Source organism: Trichomycterus rosablanca, chromosome 1 (assembly GCF_030014385.1).
Source record: "Trichomycterus rosablanca isolate fTriRos1 chromosome 1, fTriRos1.hap1, whole genome shotgun sequence".
In the NCBI taxonomy this organism is placed as follows: domain Eukaryota; kingdom Metazoa; phylum Chordata; class Actinopteri; order Siluriformes; family Trichomycteridae; genus Trichomycterus; species Trichomycterus rosablanca.
The window spans coordinates 11,278,000-11,300,193 of NC_085988.1; the positions used below are offsets into that span (position 1 = coordinate 11,278,000).

At 40.6% G+C, this 22,194-nt stretch overlaps 1 protein-coding gene across 1 annotated transcript; it reads right to left on the bottom strand.

Moving 5' to 3' along the window:
* Nucleotides 1–1,212: 1,212 nt before the first annotated feature.
* On the bottom strand, nucleotides 1,213–20,684 carry LOC134318907 (sperm acrosome membrane-associated protein 4-like). Its single transcript, XM_062999862.1, has 3 exons — nucleotides 20,633–20,684; nucleotides 12,972–13,082; nucleotides 1,213–1,493 (listed from the first exon to the last, which is right to left on the bottom strand). Exons 1-3 carry the CDS (start codon nucleotides 20,682–20,684, stop codon nucleotides 1,213–1,215), a joined length of 444 nt encoding a protein of 147 aa, XP_062855932.1.
* Nucleotides 20,685–22,194: the final 1,510 nt, after the last annotated feature.

Below are 22,194 nucleotides of genomic sequence, written 5' to 3' on the forward strand. Positions count from 1 at the left end.
TGTGCTGACAACGGCTGCATACGAAATCACGTACTTAAACAGTACGTACTTAATTAGAGGCAGTGCGCACTGCTCGTTGGGTAAAGCAGTACGCTCTTTCAGTGCAGTAAACACACAACCTCAGATGTACTACGTCCACCATCTCACCAACGTCACATGATGCATGACGTCTCATCAGCTCAGTTATAACGATTTTAAAATCAGAAAAAAATAAATCTGTTGTTCTCTACAAAGCTACTTATTACATTATTTAGGGTTGTACTTAATACTTAATTTTTGTCCTACTCAGATTCTTCAAAAGCCTTTGCATCTCCAGTTGAATTATGGGATAGATTATCAGACCTCAGTGTGCTGTGTTCGCATACTCAAAAATGGCTGCCGATGCAGTATGGAAGTATGCAATTTCAGACACAGCCAATGTTTGATGTGTGTGTTTATGTATTGAGTGTATTTTGTTCTTTTGGTGATACCATAATCAATGTAAAAGTGTGTTTCTCTACACACGTGATCATCTCTGTGTAGTCGAAACCAAGAAAAGAACAAACCAGTAAAGTATTTGTGTGTGTGATCGACTGCCGACCTGTCCAAGGTGTTTCCTACCTTTCGCCCAATAAATTGCACCCACAGTGACCCTGACCAGCATGAAGCGGTGGTAAAACAGACATCAGGAGAATTCAGAAGAGACTTTATTTTATTTTATAATCACACACATTTACAGTTCACCAGAAAGAATCCCAGTTTAATTAGAACACTATACAGTGATAAACACGTGTGTGTGTGTGTGTGTGTGTGTGTGTGTGTGAGTGTGTGTACAGTTAATGATAAAAACGTAACACAACAGCAGGGTGGAGAGGATTCGTTCATTACTGACATTTCACATGACAAATGAATAAAGATACAGAAGAATCTGAGAACTGTCACCACTTGGTGCATTTCTTTTTACAAAAAGCAAAAGCCGAGGTGAATACAAAACCAAAAACTGTGTGTGTGTGTGTGTGTGTGTGTGTGATTCGTCTCCACGTAATACAGAAAATTAATAAAAAATATAAACCTCCTAATTTTACATTTGTAGCACAAAAAGGCAGACAGGAAGGAAAACCCCAAATATTCACGTATGTCTACTAAACAGGATCAAATAATTAAAGAAAATACGAGGATATTGATACGAGTGTGTGTGTGTGTGTTGGTGAGGGGTGTGAGTGTGTGAGTTCTTTACATCAGCATCTTGGCGAGCAGGAGCGAGACCAGTGAGCCGATGGTGAGTGTGAGTGTGTTGGTGAGGGGTGTGTGTGTGTTGGTGAGGAGTGAGAGAGTATCGGTGAGTGTGTTGGTGAAGGGTTTGAGTGTGTCAGTGTTGCACAGATCGGTGGCGCAGCAGGTCTTATTTATTTCATAGGTGATAGTGTCGTTGCTCCCCTGGATGTTAACGTTGGAGGTCTTGTTGCAGTCGGCCACGGCCAGGCAGCCCTTCTGAGTAAACTTAATCACACCAGCTGAGAATAAACACACACCACAACACAGAGAACCGTTACGGTGCGGTACAAACAATGTGTGTGTAAGTGTGTGTAAATGTGTGTGTTGAGTGTATGGTGCTGGTTTTAATGTATTATGGTAGTGAGTGTGTGTGGGTGTGTGTGTGTGTGTGTATGGTGCTGAGTCTATCATGGTAGTGTGTGTGTGTGTATTACAGTTTTTCTGAGTTGCTAAAACACATTTCCTGAAATCTGCTCTCCTTTTCTCAAAACAGTAAACACAAAACCCAAAATGTAAGCTACTTTCACAAAACCTCTTGCAAAATTAAACTATCAACTCAAATCTTCACTCAAAACCAAACACTGCTGTCAAAATACACACAAATCCAGCCAATGCATGAACACTATACAGCAGTTATAACATACTACATAAAACAATAGAAAACACTGTGCTTTTATCATAGCAAAACCAAAAAACCTTTATTCAGGTATTCTGAAATGTTTTTGTTTACATATTTACAGTTTTTCTCGATTGTTTACACACAAATTCTGGTACTTGAGACACAATGACCACAACATGTAACTCATGCACCAACCCCCTAAACCAGTTCTGCTAAACTACAAGCACAATTCCTGCTTTACACTCAAATTGCAGTTCTAAAACACACTTTCTTCAAAACACTACACACAATTTTCTGCATTTGGCACAATTTTCATGAAGAAAATCTCTTGTTTTCACAAGGAACACACTGTTATTCAAAACCTTAAAGTTAAATGCTCTACTATGCACACTGACTCATCACATGGGCAAACACCTGTCACACAGGTTAACAATCGGAAATCAGGGCTTTAGTATGAAAGGGCAACAGGTAAGCTCTTCTGTTTTGGAGCAATGGATGCCAAAATTGGAAACAGAGGCAGAGCCAGAGGAGTAAAAGTAAGATGAGGAAGGCCAGGGACCGTAATCTCTGATGAGATCCGAGCCACTTTGGTTGACCATGTGGTCAACCATGGTCTAACAATGAGGGCAAAGAGCACAGCCAAATTTGAGCAGGTACACTGTAGCATCCATCATCCAGACTTTCTGAAATGAGAATAGGTAAGAAATCTACTCTCACTACAAAACTGCAGTACTGCATATCAGTACAGTACTCAATGAGGACAGTAGTGCAGTATTGCCTGTTGACTGCTCTGTAGGACTGTAAAAATAAAGTATGTTTCAATTATTTGGGAATAATACAGTATTTACAGTATTTTACTATTTTTATTGCAGAACTGAAAGATTACCAACACAAGGTGGCTGGGAACGTCTTCTGTCTCCTGGACAGGAAACTGAAATCATGAACATGGTCCTAGAAAATAACGCCATAACATTATGGCAAATACAAAGAAAAATAATAGAAAACAATGAGATATTTCAAAATGCTGGACCGTGTCTTTTTTTTTTTACTGTAACTGTATACAGTAAATTCCTCTGTTGTTTTGTATGTAGACCACTGTATGTGCGACTTTGTGTTGGTTGGGATGTACACTGTGTAAATTGTTTTTGTGGGAAAAATAAAATACATTCGTTACCGTGTATTTGTGTGTTCTGAGTATAAAAACAATATTCCAAAATATTTTACAACACACTTATGTATGCACTGTCTGTAGTAAGTGTAACACTAAACAAAAAAAGGCCTAAGTCATTATGATGAATGGAGAAGAAGTGTTTTCCATTCATCATAGTGTTTTACATTGAGCACATCAGTGTTCAACTGGTTCTTATAAATGTCTATTTATATGATGGTTTGTGTGTGTCATCTGAAAACAAAATACCATTTTGAGAAGAGATAACATTGTTTTGAATGTAAAGTTTCATTTTGCAGGAGAATTGAGGGGTTTTGCCCATTATGTGTGTGTTTTTTGATTTGTGTGTAGAGTTTTGAGAGTATGAGGCATGCTTTCAGAAAATGTGTGTAAACAATCGAGAAAAACTGTAAATACTAGGTAACAAACAAAGAAATACAGTATATGAACTGCAATATATTTATTTATTGTATATACAGTTTGCAAAGTCAATCATTTATTCTGCCACAGGATCATGTCTCTGGGCTCGGTCAGGCCACAGGACTTTATCTACATCACAGGCAATATTCTCCCTAACTAGACAGTGCAAAAAAAAATCCATTCAGAATCCAGGCTTGAGAAGAATCCACTCTAATGTCATCACACACTGCATCTATTGACTGGAGCAGATTTTTCTGGGTACACTCACTAGAATTCCTAAATGATTTTAGGAAGAGAGAGTATGCTGGAAGGCTTAGATTTATGAAACAGAGGTTATTGAAAAACCACTAACGTTTAGACGAAGGTGAAAGCTCACATTTGTCAAACGACAACGTACAGAGGGTGGTGCTCTCTCAGCTCAGGATCCCCTGCTGAAGTCCAATCAAAGCATCTTGTAGACCATCCAGAAATGTTAGTAGTACCCCACTGCTGTTGATGGACGCACATACATTTTACATTTTCAGCAATATGCAGACACTTTTATCCAGACAACTTACAGTATACAGTCTAAGCAACTGAGGGTTCCGGGTCATGCTCAAAGGTCCTACAGTGGCAACGTTGCAGTGGGTTTACTAGTCCAGTAGCTTAACTGCTAGACTACATGTTCACATTGCCACCACAATGATCAGGCATTTCTATAATTGCAGGTTGATCAGTTATGTTGAGACCTCTTCTCCACCTCTTTGTGAGAATAAATCCAGCTTTGTTCAAATGTAAACATTCATGGGGTCTCTCCGAGGTTTTAGTTTAAATGTGACACATCATGACAGACCTCATGTTGTTGTATAAATGTGCTGCTTTACACAGAATACAGTATTTGATATAACTGCTCTTGTTCTTGGTCATCCTCATCTTCCTCCTCGTCCACCACCTCTGACACGCCCTTCATTGCTAAAGTCACAATACAGCTCAGAAATGCCACATGCATCTGATATTACTTTTATTCTGTTTACCTAATCATCTTAACCCTTTTTACTGATATGACACATGTGTGAACAGTTTTTACCTGTAGTGTGTTAACGATGACAATAGTGTGTTTGTTGTGTTTAATCTTTGTGGCCTGTGTGTGCCATTTTGCATCAAAGTGCACTGCCATGAGAAATGTGTGTTAGTCAGTGAGAATGTGTTTAGAGTTTTGCAAAAAGGTTGAATCAGATGTGAAACTGTGTCAAACTAGGAGAAAATGGTTTAAGGTTTTGTGAAATGAGTGAGTCATTCAATAGACATGTTTTGGCAGTTGACAGTTGTGTTCCAAGAATGGGGTTTAGTGTTTTAGCAATTGAGAAAAACTGTAATGTTTAGTGTGTGTGTGTAAATGTGTGTGTTAAGTGTATGGTGCTGGTTTGAGTGTATTATGGTTTTAAATGTGTAAGTGTGTGTGTGTGTGTGTTGAGTGTATGGTGCTAGTGTGAGTGTTTTATGGTATTAAATGTGTAAGTGTGTGTGTGTGTGTGTGTTGAGTGTATGGTGCTGGTTTGAGTGTATTATGGTATTAAATGTGTGTGTGTGTGTGTGTGTGTTGAGCGTATGGTGCTGGTTCGAGTGTTTTATGGTAGTGAGTGTGTGTGTGTGTGTATTAATGTATGTGTATGTATTAGTGTGTGTATGGTGATGTTTGAGTGTATTATTGTAGTGTGTGAGTGTGTGTGTGAGAGAGTGTGTTGAATGTATCATGGTAGTGAATGTGTGTGTGTATGGTGCTGGTTTGAGTATATCATGGTTGTGTGTGTGTGTGTGTGTGTGTGAGAGAGAAAGAGAGTGTGTTGAATGTATCATGGTAGTGAATGTGTGTGTGTGTGTGTTTGGTGCTGATTTGAGTGTATCCTGGTGTGTGTGTGTGGTGTATTAGTGTGCGTCAGTTGCGATTTCTCTAAGACTGCAAGGGAAGCTCAGCATCCCTTAAATGTCCAAAATTAAATGGTCAAATATGTACAGTTGTGTTAACATTTCATTGACTACAAATGCGTTAGAACACGTTCATCTGGAAGACGAGTTCGTTCAGAATCAGCTACTTATCACAAATCCACTGACTCTAACTTCTCATACATTCCCGGAGCGTCAGTGCATTTACCCGTAGAAGCTGAGCGTCTCTTCACTTCTGTGGGACTGCATGGAAGGGTTTTTTTCATTGCTTCGAAACTCGCCGGTCATTGGATAAATGCCACGATTTTGTCCTGCCCCCGGACGCTGAGCGGGGGTGAATGGAGCTGTGGGTGGGTCTGGACGCTGAGCTTCTGCAAGATGATTGGAGGATCAGTCGAAAGGCTGAATCCCGTTTTAATTGACAGCTATTTTGAGATCTAGATAAATAGATAGATCACTTTATTAATCCCAGAGGGAAAGTCAAGTTTTACAACAGCTCAAACATCTACACTGTCACGTAATCACTGGGAGCTTCAGTCCCATCGCAGATTTTGCGAGTAAAGTCGAAAGACAAACTGTAACCCATTTCAGGCCATTTTCATGAGAAGTAACAGAGGGCAGAATTTATGTATAAATAAATTGACAAATTTTATGATGTAAGCCGACAATGAGCTTCCCCTCTTTGAAAGACCGCCAGCAGCCGCCATTGGTGTGTGCGTATTAGTGTGCGTATGGTGATGGTTTGAGTCTGTCATGGTAGTGTGTGTTTGTGTGTGTGTATATTAGTGTGTGTATGGTGCTGCTTTGAGTGAATTATGGTAGTGTGTGTTTGTGTGTGTGTATATTAGTGTGTGTATGGTGCTGCTTTGAGTGAATTATGGTAGTGTGTGTGTGTGTGTATATTAGTCTGTGTGTGCTGAGACTATAATGGTAGTGTGTGTATGTATTAGTGTGTGTATGGTGCTGGTTTGAGTGTAGTATGTTAGTGTGTGTGTGCCGAGTCTGTCATGGTAGTGTGTGTGAGTGTGTGTGTATGGTGCTAAAATAAATGTATTATTGTAGTGTGTGAGTGTTTGTGTGTGTGTGTGAGAGAGAGTGTGTGTTTGGTGCTAAAATAAGTGTATTATTGTAATGTGTGTGAGTGTGTGTGTATGGTGCTAAAATAAGTGTATTATTGTAATGTGTGTGAGTGTGAGTGTGTGTGTATGGTGCTAAAATAAGTGTATTATTGTAGTGTGTGAGTGTGAGTGTGTGTGTATGGTGCTAAAATAAGTGTATTATTGTAGTGTGTGTGAGTGTGTGTGTGTGTGTATGGTGCTAAAATAAGTGTATTATTGTAGTGTGTGTGAGTGTGAGTGTTTGGTGCTAAAATAAGTGTATTATTGTAGTGAGTGTGAGTGTGTGTGTGTATGGTGCTAAAATAAGTGTATTATTGTAGTGTGTGTGTGTGTGAGTTTGGTGCTAAAATAAGTGTATTATTGTAGTGTGTGTGTGTGTGTGTGTATGGTGCTAAAATAAGTGTATTATTGTAGTGTGTGTGAGTGTGAGTGTTTGGTGCTAAAATAAGTGTATTATTGTAGTGAGTGTGAGTGTGTGTGTGTATGGTGCTAAAATAAGTGTATTATTGTAGTGTGTGTGTGTGTGAGTTTGGTGCTAAAATAAGTGTATTATTGTAATGTGTGTGTGTGTGTGTGTATGGTGCTAAAATAAGTGTATTATTGTAGTGTGTGTGTGTGTGTGAGTTTGGTACTAAAATAAGTGTATTATTGTAGTGTGTGTGTGTGTGTGTGTATGGTGCTAAAATAAGTGTATTATTGTACTGTGTGTGAGTGTGAGTGTGTGTGTTTGGTGCTAAAATAAGTGTATTATTGTAATGTGTGTGAGTGTGAGTGTGTGTGTATGGTGCTAAAATAAGTGTATTATTGTACTGTGTGTGAGTGTGAGTGTGTGTGTTTGGTGCTAAAATAAGTGTATTATTGTAATGTGTGTGAGTGTGAGTGTGTGTGTATGGTGCTAAAATAAGTGTATTATTGTAATGTGTGTGTGTGTGTGTGTATGGTGCTAAAATAAGTGTATTATTGTAGTGTGTGTGAGTGTGAGTGTGCGTGTTTGGTGCTAAAATAAGTGTATTATTGTAGTGTGTGTGAGTGTGAGTGTGTGTGTTTGGTGCTAAAATAAGTGTATTATTGTAGTGTGTGTGAGTGTGAGTGTGCGTGTTTGGTGCTAAAATAAGTGTATTATTGTAATGTGTGTGAGTGTGAGTGTGTGTGTTTGGTGCTAAAATAAGTGTATTATTGTAGTGTGTGTGAGTGTGAGTGTGTGTGTTTGGTGCTAAAATAAGTGTATTATTGTAATGTGTGTGAGTGTGAGTGTGTGTGTATGGTGCTAAAATAAGTGTATTATTGTAATGTGTGTGAGTGTGAGTGTGTGTGTTTGGTGCTAAAATAAGTGTATTATTGTAATGTGTGTGAGTGTGTGTGTATGGTGCTAAAATAAGTGTATTATTGTAGTGTGTGTGAGTGTGCGTGTTTGGTGCTAAAATAAGTGTATTATTGTAATGTGTGTGAGTGTGAGTGTGTGTTTTTGGTGCTAAAATAAGTGTATTATTGTAATGTGTGTGAGTGTGAGTGTGTGTGTTTGGTGCTAAAATAAGTGTATTATTGTAGTGTGTGTGAGTGTGAGTGTGTGTGTTTGGTGCTAAAATAAGTGTATTATTGTAATGTGTGTGAGTGTGAGTGTGTGTGTATGGTGCTAAAATAAGTGTATTATTGTAATGTGTGTGAGTGTGAGTGTGTGTGTTTGGTGCTAAAATAAGTGTATTATTGTAATGTGTGTGAGTGTGTGTGTATGGTGCTAAAATAAGTGTATTATTGTAGTGTGTGTGAGTGTGAGTGTGCGTGTTTGGTGCTAAAATAAGTGTATTATTGTAATGTGTGTGAGTGTGAGTGTGTGTTTTTGGTGCTAAAATAAGTGTATTATTGTAATGTGTGTGAGTGTGAGTGTGTGTGTTTGGTGCTAAAATAAGTGTATTATTGTAATGTGTGTGAGTGTGAGTGTGTGTTTTTGGTGCTAAAATAAGTGTATTATTGTAGTGTGTGTGAGTGTGAGTGTGTGTGTTTGGTGCTAAAATAAGTGTATTATTGTAATGTGTGTGAGTGTGAGTGTGTGTGTTTGGTGCTAAAATAAGTGTATTATTGTAGTGTGTGTGAGTGTGAGTGTGTGTGTTTGGTGCTAAAATAAGTGTATTATTGTAATGTGTGTGAGTGTGAGTGTGTGTTTTTGGTGCTAAAATAAGTGTATTATTGTAGTGTGTGTGAGTGTGAGTGTGTGTGTTTGGTGCTAAAATAAGTGTATTATTGTAATGTGTGTGAGTGTGAGTGTGTGTGTTTGGTGCTAAAATAAGTGTATTATTGTAGTGTGTGTGAGTGTGAGTGTGTGTGTTTGGTGCTAAAATAAGTGTATTATTGTAATGTGTGTGAGTGTGAGTGTGTGTTTTTGGTGCTAAAATAAGTGTATTATTGTAATGTGTGTGTGAGTGTGAGTGTGAGTGTGAATGTTAAAAATTTTTTTTAACATTCTTACAAAGTTTATCTCATCTTAAACACTACACACTGCAATCTGCAAATGTCACTTACCGTTAGTAATTGGAACATCCAAGGCCTGAGCTCTTCAGCCTTCGGATTAAAAAGCGTACACACTGACTTCCACACACACATTAAAAACCTTGACATCATCATCCTACAGGAAACATGGTGCAAGGCCGACACGGTCACTCACTGTCCCCGTGACTACAGAGAAATTATACTACCCTCCCAAAAACTTAGCACAGTGCGCCAAGGCAGAGATTCAGGAGGTCTGATAATCTGGTACAAATCACACCTACACACGCTAATAAACATTATTAAAATTGGAAAATACCATATTTGGCTAAAAATAAACAAAACCATACTATCATCACAGAAGGATCTGTTTCTCTGTGCCATTTATATTCCTCCGTCAGAGTCTCCATACTACTCTGAAGACATGTTCTCAGAGCTGGAGAGAGAGACCTGCCATTTCCAAGCCCAGGGAAACGTGCTCGTCTGTGGAGACCTGAACGCCAGAACAGGAACCCAGCCTGATACTATAGATGATCAGGGAAACAGATTCATCAATAACAACCAAATTCTTAATACCAATTCCACCCTAAAACACAGAAACAATTATGATCATGTTATTAACAAAAACGGCAAAGACCTCCTGCAGCTCTGTCGAAGTTTAGGTCTGTACATCGTCAACGGTAGAACACGAGGGGACTCATTAGGAAGGTTCACGTTCTGCTCACCTCTTGGTAATAGTACAGTAGATTATGCAATAACAGATTTAGACTCTTTCTCTCTCAGTGCATTTACTGTTAAACCTCTAACCCCTCTGTCTGATCACAGCCAAATTACTGTGTTCATCAAAAAGACAGAAACTAACCCCACCACACACACACGGCCCAGTAAGCTGTACAGCATCTCCAGATCCTACAGATGGGCCGAGAACAGCGCAGAGGAGTTCCAGAAAGCAATCATCAACACAGAAATCCAAATTAGCTTAGATAACTTTCTGGACACTGCGTACATTCACAGTAAAGAAGGAGTAAATCAGGCATTTACAAATATTAATCAGATCTTTAAAAATACAGCAAATAAAGCTCAATTAAAAATTAAATCTAAATCAAAACCTACATCTACAAAAGATGACAGCTGGTTCGACAAAGACTGTCAAATGTTAAGAACAGAACTCCGTAAAGTATCAAACCAAAAACACAGAGACCCAAACAACAGTAACACACGACTTCTTTACTGTGAAACCCTCAAACAATATAAACGTACACTCAGAACCAAAAAAGCACAGCACACCCAAAAACAACTAACAATTATCGAACAATCAATCAACACACATCAATTCTGGGACAATTGGAACAAATTAAAACATAGAGAACAGGAAGAATTGGCCATTCAGGATGGGGATATCTGGACAACCCATTTCCAATCACTTTTTAAAAATGTAGAATTAGATTCAAATCCTGAACAAAATCAAATTATTAATAAATTAGAGGAACTGGAACGGGCTGTTAAAGACCACCAGAATCCTCTAGATTCCTTAATTACTGAACAAGAACTTAAAAACAACATTAGAAAACTAAAAACAAAGAAATCATCAGGACCTGACGGGATCCTGAATGAAATGATCAAACATAGCAGCTCCAAATTTCACCTGGCGATGTTAAAAGTCTTTAACCTGGTTCTGAGTGTCGGTTCCTTCCCTGAAATCTGGAATCAAGGTCTCATAACACCGATCCACAAAAGTGGAGATAAATTCGACCCTAATAATTACCGGGGCATCTGTGTGAGCAGTAACCTGGGGAAGCTATTTTGTAGTATAATTAACTCACGATTATTACACTTCCTTACTGAACACAACGTCCTGAGTAAAAGTCAAATTGGTTTTCTACCAAATTACCGCACTACTGATCATATTTACACCCTACACACCCTGATCGAAAAATATGTAGTTCAAAATAACCATAAAATATTTGCATGTTTTATTGATTTAAAAAAAGCTTTCGATTCAATCTGGCATGAAGGATTGTTTTATAAAATGTTAGAGAGTGGTGTAGGGGGTAAAACATACGATCTTATTAAATCCATGTACACAGAAAACCAGTGTGGAATAAGAATTGGCAGTAAGAGAACACATCTCATCTCTCAGGAGCGTGGAGTGAGACAGGGCTGCTGTTTAAGTCCAACTCTATTTAATATCTATATTAATGAATTGGCCTCCATGTTAGAGCACTCAGCCACGCCCGGTCTCACTCTACACGACTCAGAGATTAAACTCCTGCTGTATGCAGATGATCTGGTCCTGCTGTCCCCCAGCCCTCAGGGTCTCCAGCACAAACTGGACCTGCTGCAGCAGTACTGTCAGACCTGGGCCCTGACCGTCAACCTCAAAAAAACCAAAATTATGACCTTCCAGAAAAGAGCCAGATCTCAGGGAACCAAACACACATTTAAATTAGGACATCATGAAATTGAGCACACTAAAGATTATACTTACCTCGGACTGAACATCAGTTCCACAGGAAACTTTAACCCGGCAGTAAATGAACTGAGAGAAAAAGCTCGCAGGGCGTCGACGCCATAAAACGTCAAACATTTGTGGAAATTCCGATTCGAATCTGGCTTAAAATTTTTGAATCAATAATTGAACCGATTGCTCTATATGGCAGTGAAGTTTGGGGTTCGCTTACACACCATCAATTCTGTAATTGGGACAAACATCCATTAGAGACCCTGCACACAGAGTTCTGTAAAAGCATCCTAAAGGTGCACAGACACACAGCGAACAATGCGTGCAGGGCAGAATTAGGCCGATTTCCTCTAATTATAAACATACAGAGAAGAGCAATCAACTTCTGGAACCATCTAAATGAGAGCGACCCCCAAACTTATCATTATAAAGCCCTGAAACACCAAGAGCTGAGCAAACATACCAGTCCCCTCATCCAACTGGTCCTGAGTCACCACACCCATACACCACTAACACAGATCGACACACTAATAACACACACAGATACATCACTAACACACACAGACACCCTAATAACACACACAGACACACCACTAACACACACAGATACACCACTAACACACACAGATACACCACTAACACACACTAACACAATAAAGACTCAGGAACAGGAGAAATCTGTAAACCCAATTAGAATAAACCAAATTACACACAAAGACTCAGAGCTAAATATCTGAATTATTGGGAAACTGAAACTAAAACTCAAAGTAAAATGCAGTGCTATTTGGCTCTAAACAGACACTACAGTGCAGCAGATTATCTGAGCACAGTATCCGACCCTAAATTAAGAAACACCCTGACGAGGTACAGACTGAGCGCACACGACCTGGCCGTGGAGACGGGGCGACATACCCGGTCCTGGCTGCCCCGGGAGGAGAGGTTGTGCCAGCACTGCACTCTCAGCACAGTAGAGACGGAGCTGCACTTCCTCATCCGGTGTACCAAGTACCACCACATCCGCTCCCAATTCTTCCCTAAATTTAATATCATCATCCCCAACTTCACCTCCCTCCCAGACCCAGACAAACTGCCCCACCTACTGGGGGAGCACAGAGAGAGCTGCACACTAGCAGCACTCTATACTTACACCTGCCACCAGGTGAGGGACAGCGGGTGACCATGTCTCATACACACACACACACACACGCACACACATGCACAAACTGATTAATGTAAATATTATACTTTTTATTGTTATTATTTTGCACTGTTTTTATTAATATTTTATTCTATTTTATATGTTTTTGCACATGTAACTGTTCTGTATATTTTTGTTCTTTCTTATTTTTATTGTTAATATTTCTCTTTAACTTGCTTTGGCAATACGAATGTCATTATTTGTCATGCCAATAAAGCTTCTTTTGAGTTTGAGTTTGTTCTGTGTGTGAGTGTGTGTGAATGGTGCTGAAATGAGTGTATTATTGTAGTGTGTGTGTATGTGAGTGTGTGTGTGTATGGTGGTTTTACCTGCAGTTCCTTTCCCATTGAAGCACAACTCTCCAGTCTGGCATGTGGTTTTGCTGGTGAGGCACAGAGACCCCAGACCCAGATCACACTTGTAGCACTGCAGGGCGTGGCCTGAGACACACACACACACACGAATAATATTTTACTCACCTACAGCATCACCTTTACACATTCCAGATTCTTATTTTTATAAGATTTTGGATACACGACATTTTACTGTGTGTGTGTGTGTGTGTGTGTGTGTGTGTGTGTGTGTGTGTGTTTACCCTGTGTCAGGAACACGACCCGCCACATTTTTATTAAAAGATCTGGAGTGGAGCACAGCATTCGAGGGCAGCAAACCGTAATTAAGGTACTGGTTTAACTGGAGTCACGGCCAGCTAGGTCAGTGCTGAGTCTGAGACCCTGTTCTTACCAGCAACTCTGCAGAGATCTTTTATATTTGAGACCTACGTTTATGACTGATAACAATTTAAGCAATTGAGGGTTAAGGGCATTGCTCAGGGGTCCAACAGTGGCAACTTGGTAATGTGGAGTTTGACTTGGCAATTTTATTATTACTAGTCCAGTATTTGTTCAGTACCTTATAATTACTAGTTCAGTAGTAACTTAGTAACCTAATAACTTTGTTTACTATTCCAGTACTTTAGAATTATGATTACTAGTCCAGTTCTAGTTCAGTGCTTTATGATTACTCGTCCAGTACATTATGATTACTAGTCCAGTTCTAGTCCAGTACCATATAATTACTATTCCAGTACCTTTTGATTACTAGTCTAGTACTTGTTCAGTAACTTAGAATTACTAGTCCAGTACCTTATGATTACTAGTCCAGTACTTGTTCAGTACCTTAGAATTAGTCCAGTACTTGTTTAGTACCTTATAATTACTAGTCCAGTACTTGTTCAGTACCTTATAATTACTAGTCCAGTACTTGTTCAGTACCTTATGATTACTAGTCCAGTACTTGTTCAGTACCTTAGAATTACTATTCCTGTACCTTATGATTACTGGTCCAGTACTTGTTCAGTACCTTATGATTACCAGTCCAGTACTTGTTCAGTACCTTATAATTACTAGTCCAGTACTTGTTCAGTATCTTAGACTTACTAGTCCAGTACATTATAATTACTAGTCCAGTACTTGTTCAGTACCTTATGATTACTAGTCCAGTACTTGTTCAGTGCTTTATGATTACTCGTCCAGTACTTTAAAATTAGTAGTCCAGTACCTTGCAATTACTAGTCCAGTACTTGTTCAGTAGCTTATGATTACTAGTCCAGTACTTGTTCAGTACCTGTTCAGTACTTTAGAATTACTAGTCCAGTACTTGTTCAGTACCTTACAATTACTAGTCCAGTACCTTAGAATTACTAGTCCAGCACCTTATAATTACTAGTCCAGTACTTGTTCAGTACCTTATAATTACTAGTCCAGTACTTTAGAATTACTAGTCCAGTACCATAGAATTACTAGTCCAGTACTTTAAAATTAGTAGTTCAGTACCTTGCAAGTACTAGTCCAGTACTTGTTCAGTAGCTTATGATTACTAGTCCAGTACTTGTTCAGTACCTTTTCAGTACCTTAGAATTACTAGTCCAGTACTTGTTCAGTACCTTTTCAGTACCTTAGAATTACTAGTCCAGTACTTGTTCAGTAGCTTATGATTACTAGTCCAGTACTTGTTCAGTACCTTTTCAGTACCTTAGAATTACTAGTCCAGTACTTGTTCAGTACCTTACAATTACTTGTCCAGTACCTTAGAATTACTAGTCCAGTACATTATAATTACTAGTCCAGTACTTGTTCAGTACCTTACAATTACTAGTCCAGTACTTTAGAATTACTAGTCCAGTACCATAGAATTACTAGTCCTGTACTTTAAAATTAGTAGTTCAGTACCTTGCAATTACTAGTCCAGTACTTGTTCAGTAGCTTATGATTACTAGTCCATTACTTGTTCAGTACCTGTTCAGTACCTTAGAATTAATAGTCCAGTACTTGTTCAGTACCTTACAATTACTAGTCCAGTACCTTGGAATTACTAGTCCAGTACATTATAATTACTAGTCCAGTACTTGTTCAGTACCTTAGAATTACTAGTCCAGTACCTTAGAATTACTAGTCCAGTACTTGTTCAGTACGTTATGATTACTAGTCCAGTACTTGTTCAGTACCTTGGAATTACTAGTCCAGTACTTTAGAATTACTAGTCCAGTACCATAGAATTACTAGTCCAGTACTTTGAAATTAGTAGTCCAGTACCTTGCAATTACTAGTCCAGTACTTGTTCAGTAGCTTATGATTACTAGTCCAGTACTTGTTCAGTACCTGTTCAGTACCTTAGAATTACTAGTCCAGTACTTGTTCAGTACCTTACAATTACTAGTCCAGTACCTTAGAATTACTAGTCCAGCACCTTATAATTACTAGTCCAGTACTTGTTCAGTAGCTTATGATTACTAGTGCAGTTCTAGTCCAGTACGTTATGATTACTTGTTCAGTACCTTATGATTACTAATCCAGTTCTAGTCCAGTACCTTATGATTACTAGTCCAGAGCTTTAGATTTTGACTCTTGATTTCTTTTATCCAATCAGCATATTGCCATTAATCACATGACCAACAGCTAGTGAGTTTCAGAAACGCTGTAGTGCGACTGTTTGCTTCTCCGGGAGTAAATAAAGAACCTTTACATAAAGAACGAGTACATGTATATCAACAATGTGAGTCACATGCTTCTGGGTGTGAGATCAAACTGCTTAATCATCCGAAACAATAAGTGAGAACACCACACACCTGATGTGATACTCAGAAGCATGTGCACGCCCCACATCCGCAAAGGTATACCGGTACTGACAGGTCTTGGTCTGGAACTCGCTGGAAATCCAGCTTCATTAACAATTAGTATTAAAATAGAGCGACATCTACGTCTTTCAGCTACAACAACATCCACTCTTCTGAGAGGGCTTCTCAAAAGCTTTAAACAATTTCTGTGGAAATTTGTTCTACTGCCTTAACAAACCAGGGAGCAGCCATTGGGAGGCATGAACAGGCCCTGCAACAAATTCTTGCACCATTACCCAGGTCACCTCAGCTTCTCCTGAGGTGCCTGGACCCTCCCAGGCTGAGGGACAGGGGGCAGCATTGGTAACTGCTGCAGGCTCTGCCCCTCGTTCAGAACCACACTTGCCTGCCCCTGAGCGTTATACAGGTAAACAAGGTGCTTGCCGGAATTTTCTTCTGCAGTGCTCATTAGCATTTGAGCAGCAACCATCTCGCTTCCCCACTGAACGAGCCAAGGTTGCATATATTGTGTCATTTCTCTTGAGACGGGCTCTCGCCTGGGCCACCCCAGTGTGGGAATCCCAGCCAGAGGAGTGTGCCTCTGCGGTCCAGTTCATGGCGGCCCTGCACTAGACCTTTGACAACCATGTCTGTGGAGGGGAGACCGGGCCCCGTCTCCTTAACTTTAAACAGTTAGTTAGTTGCTATTGAGTTCCGTATGCTTGTTGCAGAAAGTGGGTGGAACTCAGTGGCACTACAAGCAGCCTTCCAGCAGGGCCTCTGTAAGGACTTAAGGGATGAGCTTGCTCTCCGCGACCCCCCTGTTACGCTGGAGGGATAAATTGAACTGGCCCTGAGGGTTGACAATTGACTCCTCGTACATTTGGAGTGTTCCTTCACACCACCCTCTTGTGAGGGACCTCAGAGAAACATATAGGAGCCTTTGTGGACTCCAGGGCCACTGGTAATTTTGTAGACCTTGCACTAGCCAGAGAACTGGGTCTAGCTTTGGTTAATTCTGCCTATCTCCGCTATAGATGGGCGATCCCTAGAACCAGGGGTGGTCACACTAAAGACAAGACCTGTAACATTGCTGATCGGACAACATGCTGAGCTAATCACCTTTTATGTAATCGGTGCTCCCGATTGTCCCTTCAATATGGCCATTCAACTCCTCCCAGGAACTAACCCCCCCCCCATCCCGGAGGCCCTGGCCTAAGGATTCTTACGGCCATCCACATCCCCGGCATTGGCTGGCTTCTTCTTTGTTGAGAAGAAGGATGGGGGCCTTCGACCCTGCATTGATTATTGGGGCTTGAATAAGATCACGGTCAAGGACCGGTACCCTTTGCCCTTCATGACCTCAGCCTTTGAGGCACTGCAGCAGGTGATCGTCTACTGCACTTCACTACTGTGAAGTGCCTACAACCTAGTGCGTATCCGGGAGGGTGATGAGTGGAAGACCGTATTCATCACTCCGTCGGGCCATTATGAATACCTGGTCATGCCCTTCGGATTGATGAATGCGCAGGCCGTCTTCCAACGACTCATCAATGAGGTCTTGAGGGAGGTCCTTGACTGCTACGTGTTTGTCTTAATGACATCCTGATCTACAGCAGAACGATAGATGAACACATAGGCCATGTCAGATGAGTTGCTGTTGAAGAATCACTTGTTTGTGAAGCTGGAGAAGTCACAGTTTCACGCCAGGTCCATCTCTTTTTTGGGGTTCTTGATCTCTCACAACCATTTAAGCATGGACTCGGCCAAGATTCGGGCTATGGTGGACTGGCCCCATCCAACATCGCTAAAATTGGTCCAATGCTTCCTGGCCTTTGCAAACTTTTTTAGAAGATTTGTGAAGAATTTCAGTTCAGTGGCCGCACCTTTGACGGCCCTCACTCGCAAAACCCCTGGGCAATTCCTGTGGACCAAGGAGGCCCAAAAAGCATTTGAGGAGCTCAAGCGGCACCTGACCACAGCCTCCATTCTCCAGCTTCTCCAAGCAAGTCTTCCGTTCGTGGTCGAGGTTGATGCGTCTGAAGTTGGTGTGGGTGTAGTGCTGTCCCAGTGCTCAGGCCCTGCCCAGAAGCTACACCCCTGTGCCTTCTTTTCGCATTGCCTCACTCCCATTGAGCGGAATTACAATGTGGGTGATCGAGAATTGCTAGCCATCAAATTAGCACTTGAAAATGGAGACACTGGCTAGAGGGTGCTAACCATGTTCTTTGCCAGATTTAATTTTGTTCTGTCCTACCGGCCGGTTACTAAGAACGCTAAGCCTGATGCTCTCTCTCGCCAGTGGGAACCCCCGTCACAGATGCAGACACCCGAGGCACTGATCCCCGATGCCCACATCATAGCGCCTATTTGCTGGGGCCTAGAGGAGGCAATACAGCAGGCTCAACGGACAGAGCCTGACCTGGGTGGAGGACCCTCAGGCAGGCTGTATGTCCCCTCCACTGTCAGGAAGAGAGTCCTTCAGTGGGGACACACATCACCTTTTACAGCACACCCAGGGGTCACCTGCACACTGGAATTTATACAGCAGCAGTTTTGGTGGCCCCACATGGATCGCAATACACTGGCTTTTATAACCGCATGTGCAATTTGTGTCAAGAACAAAGACCCCAGAACCAAACCAGTTGGACACCCCTTGCCTATCCCATCACACCCGTGGTCTCATGTCTCCCTTGACTTTATCACGGGCCTGCCCCCATCGAAGGGGAAGACATTGGTGGTCGTCGACCAATTCTTTAAAGCAAGTTGACTAGGGAGATGGCCAAGTTGTTCCTGCAACACGTGGTGAGACTTCACGGGTTGCCAGGGGACGTGGTCTCTGACAGAGGCCCACAGTTTGCCAGCCAGTTCTGGGGGGCCTTTTGTCAAAGTCTAGGGGCTGATGTGAGCCTGTCATCAGGGTTCCATCCCCAGTCAAACGACCAAACCGAGAGGGTCAACCAGGACCTGGAACGGTCCCTTCGGTGTCTGGCATCCGCTAATCCCTCCTCCTGGTCAGACCGCCTAATGTGGGCGGATATGGCCCACAACACCTTTTGGCACTCCTCACTAGGTATGTCCCCCTTTGAGTGCCAGTTTGGCTACGCTCCGCCCACGTTTTCTGAACAGGAGGCAGAAGCTGGTATGTTGTCAGCCAGACAATTTATCCGGCGGTGTCATAAGACCTGGAACAGAGCCAAACTAGCACTCAGAACAGTGGTGAAAACACAAAATGAAATGCAGATCAGAAGCGCAGACCAGCATCCTCCTTCCGTTCGGGCCAGCGGGTATGGCTGTCAGCCAAAGACCTGCCACTTCGAGTTACCTTTCGCAAACTGGCCCAGCAATATATAGGTCCATTTAAAAAGTGCTCCGTAGGGTAAATCCGGTCTCTTACCGTCTAGCCCTGCCACCCTCCATGTGCGTCAACCCCACTTTCCACCAGTACTCCTGCCCACCAGGGTCCAGCCTACACGGTCTGGCGCCTCCTTGATGTCCAGGGTAGTACCCAGTACCTGGTGGATTGGGAGAGTTATGGTCCAGAAGAGCGCTCGTGGGTCCCAGCTCGTCACATTCTGGACCCCAAGCTCATCCGGGCTTTCTGGCGGGATCGTGCCGTGAGACTGAGAACATCAGGGGCCGTTCCTCGGAGGGGGAGTATTGTAAGGGGTGGCCATGTGGCTAGGCAGACTCCAGCCACCAGGGGTCAACAGCAAACCGGCAATCAGGCCTGATGCACAACACCTGTGCACAAGCCTATAAAGAGACAGAGAAGCAATCAGACATTGCTGGATCTTTGTCTCATGTGAGCAAACACACACAGCCGGTAATCTGGGTAGAGGACTGAGAGCTCTTACTTTCACCCTCAAGTCTCAAGTTCCTCTCTTTTTCTTGCAAAAGAAAAGATAAGAAAGAAAAGAAATGTATATATTAGTTAGTAAATATTAAAATATTAGTTCTGTCATTTTCTAAGTTAATTTATTGTAGTTCCACTCTTCTGTTGGGAAAGCCTGTGGTTATATTTTCTTCTTTTCCTCATAAAACTTGAGGTGGCCGGTGTTTCCCCTGGCAGTCCTTTGTTCCTAGTTTTTCCCCGCTCAAACATTTCTCCATAACATGTTTTTTTATATTTTCCTTTTGTAACAGTTTGAGCTATACAATCTCTGAATCCAATTCTAGGTACAAAATATGCAAAATATTATTGCTGTATATTTCATACTCTTAAATCAAATTTATATTTACAGAGGGAGCCAAAATGTACAATCACTTTAATAGCCTGTTTATGGACTTCTAAGAAGTTAAATAGAATTAGTAGCAATATACTGTAATAATGTTTAAATGTGACATATTCATCACTTGATGTCTGTATAAATGCATTATTATTACAACTAACTTTTATACATGGATTTCTTTTGTTGAAATGTGTATTGACCCACCCTCTCTATTTATATGAATACACAGTACACTGCTGTATATTACTCTTCTAATCTGGGATAAAACTAAACAAACTTAAACATATTATTCTTAAAAATTGGTAATATAATGTTTACATAAGTAATCCAGTTAAACTCTGAGCATTGTCAGTCTTTAGAACCAACATAAAATAAATGATAAATAATTAAAATACAAACAAATAAAACAGTAGGTTTTGTTAAAATCTCAGATATTTAATTAATAAAAAAGTAAAATAAATAAAATGAAGTAAAAAAATGAATAAAATGCAGTAAATACATGTTTTTTCATTATGTGTGTGTAATTTTAATAAACACGATGCTTCTTCCTTACAGAAACTTTCCAGCCAAGTCTGTTTAGTTCCATGCCAACACAAATGCGCACTCGGCACTAAAAATGCGCAAAAGAGCGGCACAAACTTACCGGCTGCGAGGCACAGTGCCAGGATAAGGAGACCTGTGATGGTTCTGTTCATGTCTGTAGCTGTAGAGATGTAGTTTTCCTGTAGATCTGAAGTTCTCCTCAGGTGTGAACACCAGTAAAGTTCAGCAGAATTAGTGCACTTGTGCAGATCCGCTAGTTTTTATAGTGGAACCGCCCTGCATTATCTGCCCTGTTATACCCACAACTACACAATCCACAACCTGCACCCAAACCGGCTCCTGCCAGTTCATCTTCTTCATAACAGCCTCCAGATGTCTGTGTTGTCTGTTAGGTATGTCATTAAAACTGTAAATGGAAATTTGCTGTTGTTCTTCTTGATGATTCAGACTGAAACAATGAAAGCTGGAATTAAACAGACAAAATATTTTATAATAAAGTATAAATAAACATATAAACATAGAAGCATATGAGCCCAAGAAACAGTTTCTTCTAAACTTCAGTTACTTGGTCTACAAACTGGACTTTATTTATATATGATTAGCTTCTGCACTTTACATAAAGCGTTTACCTCATACATATGTGCACATTTCTGCATCCAACAAGACTTGTATGTTTATTTATTTTTACAATTTATACTATTACAACGTTGTATTATTATTATTGTTATTAGTAGTAGCAGTAGAATGATAATACATACCTATCTATTCTTTTTCATATGTTGAGATGCTTATATATATTGTTATAATTATTATATTAATTATGTGTATAAATATTAAACATGCATATAGTATACAGTTGTAATAATTATATAATTATCTTGCCTTTCCCCTCAAGCAGATGTACTCTAAAGAATTTTGTATGTTGGGATATGATAAGCTGGTGCCTGTTTGTATCTGTCTATAGGATTAATTGTGTTACAGTGGTTATGGTACAGGTCAGGTACCTGGAAGGCCTCTGATTCAAGCCCCACGACTCTCAGGTAGTCACCGATGGACCTTTGAGCAAGATACTTAACCCTCAAACACTTGGGTCATATTCAATCCCAAGTCGCTTTAAATATTAAAAATATAGGCATCATAAACATTAAGAACAAACCTTTGGAATGTCAAATTGTTAAAAACAAGTCTGTGCAGAGTCTTAATAAGGTGTGTGTGTGTGGGTGGTGCTTAAAATGAGCACATTCAGGGTTATAGAAGTTATAGCCTTCTTTCTTTTACATACATGATATTGCCAAAAGTATATGGATGCCCCTCCGAGTTGTTGTTTTTTAGTTGATTCATCTATTGCTAAAAATGATGCTTTTACCTCTGTAGGAACAGTTTGGGGAAGTCCCCGTTCTCTTTCAGCATGATTATGGTTTGACTAATTATGTGTAAATGAGTCCTGGTCTCAACCATAACCTCACTGACTCTACTGACTAAATGGGCACAAATTCCCACAGACACACGCAAGTCTTATAGAAAGGCTACTCAGAAGAGTGACTGATATTAAAGCATATAGCTTATTAAGGCGTGGTTCGATGTGTTGGGTAAGGAGGTACCTCAGAGCCCTGAACATCTTTTGGAATTCATTGGAACATCAACTGTGAGCCAGGCCTCGTC

Excerpts from the sequence above, each read along its gene's own strand:
- LOC134318907 (XM_062999862.1), bottom strand. The coding sequence starts at position 20,684 with ATGAACAGAACCATCACAGGTCTCCTTATCCTGGCACTGTGCCTCGCA. Across the intron at positions 13,083-20,632 it reads GGCACTGTGCCTCGCAGCCG|GCCACGCCCTGCAGTGCTAC; the intron begins GTAAGTTTGTGC and ends TGTGTGTCTCAG. Across the intron at positions 1,494-12,971 it reads CAATGGGAAAGGAACTGCAG|CTGGTGTGATTAAGTTTACT; the intron begins GTAAAACCACCA and ends GTTTATTCTCAG.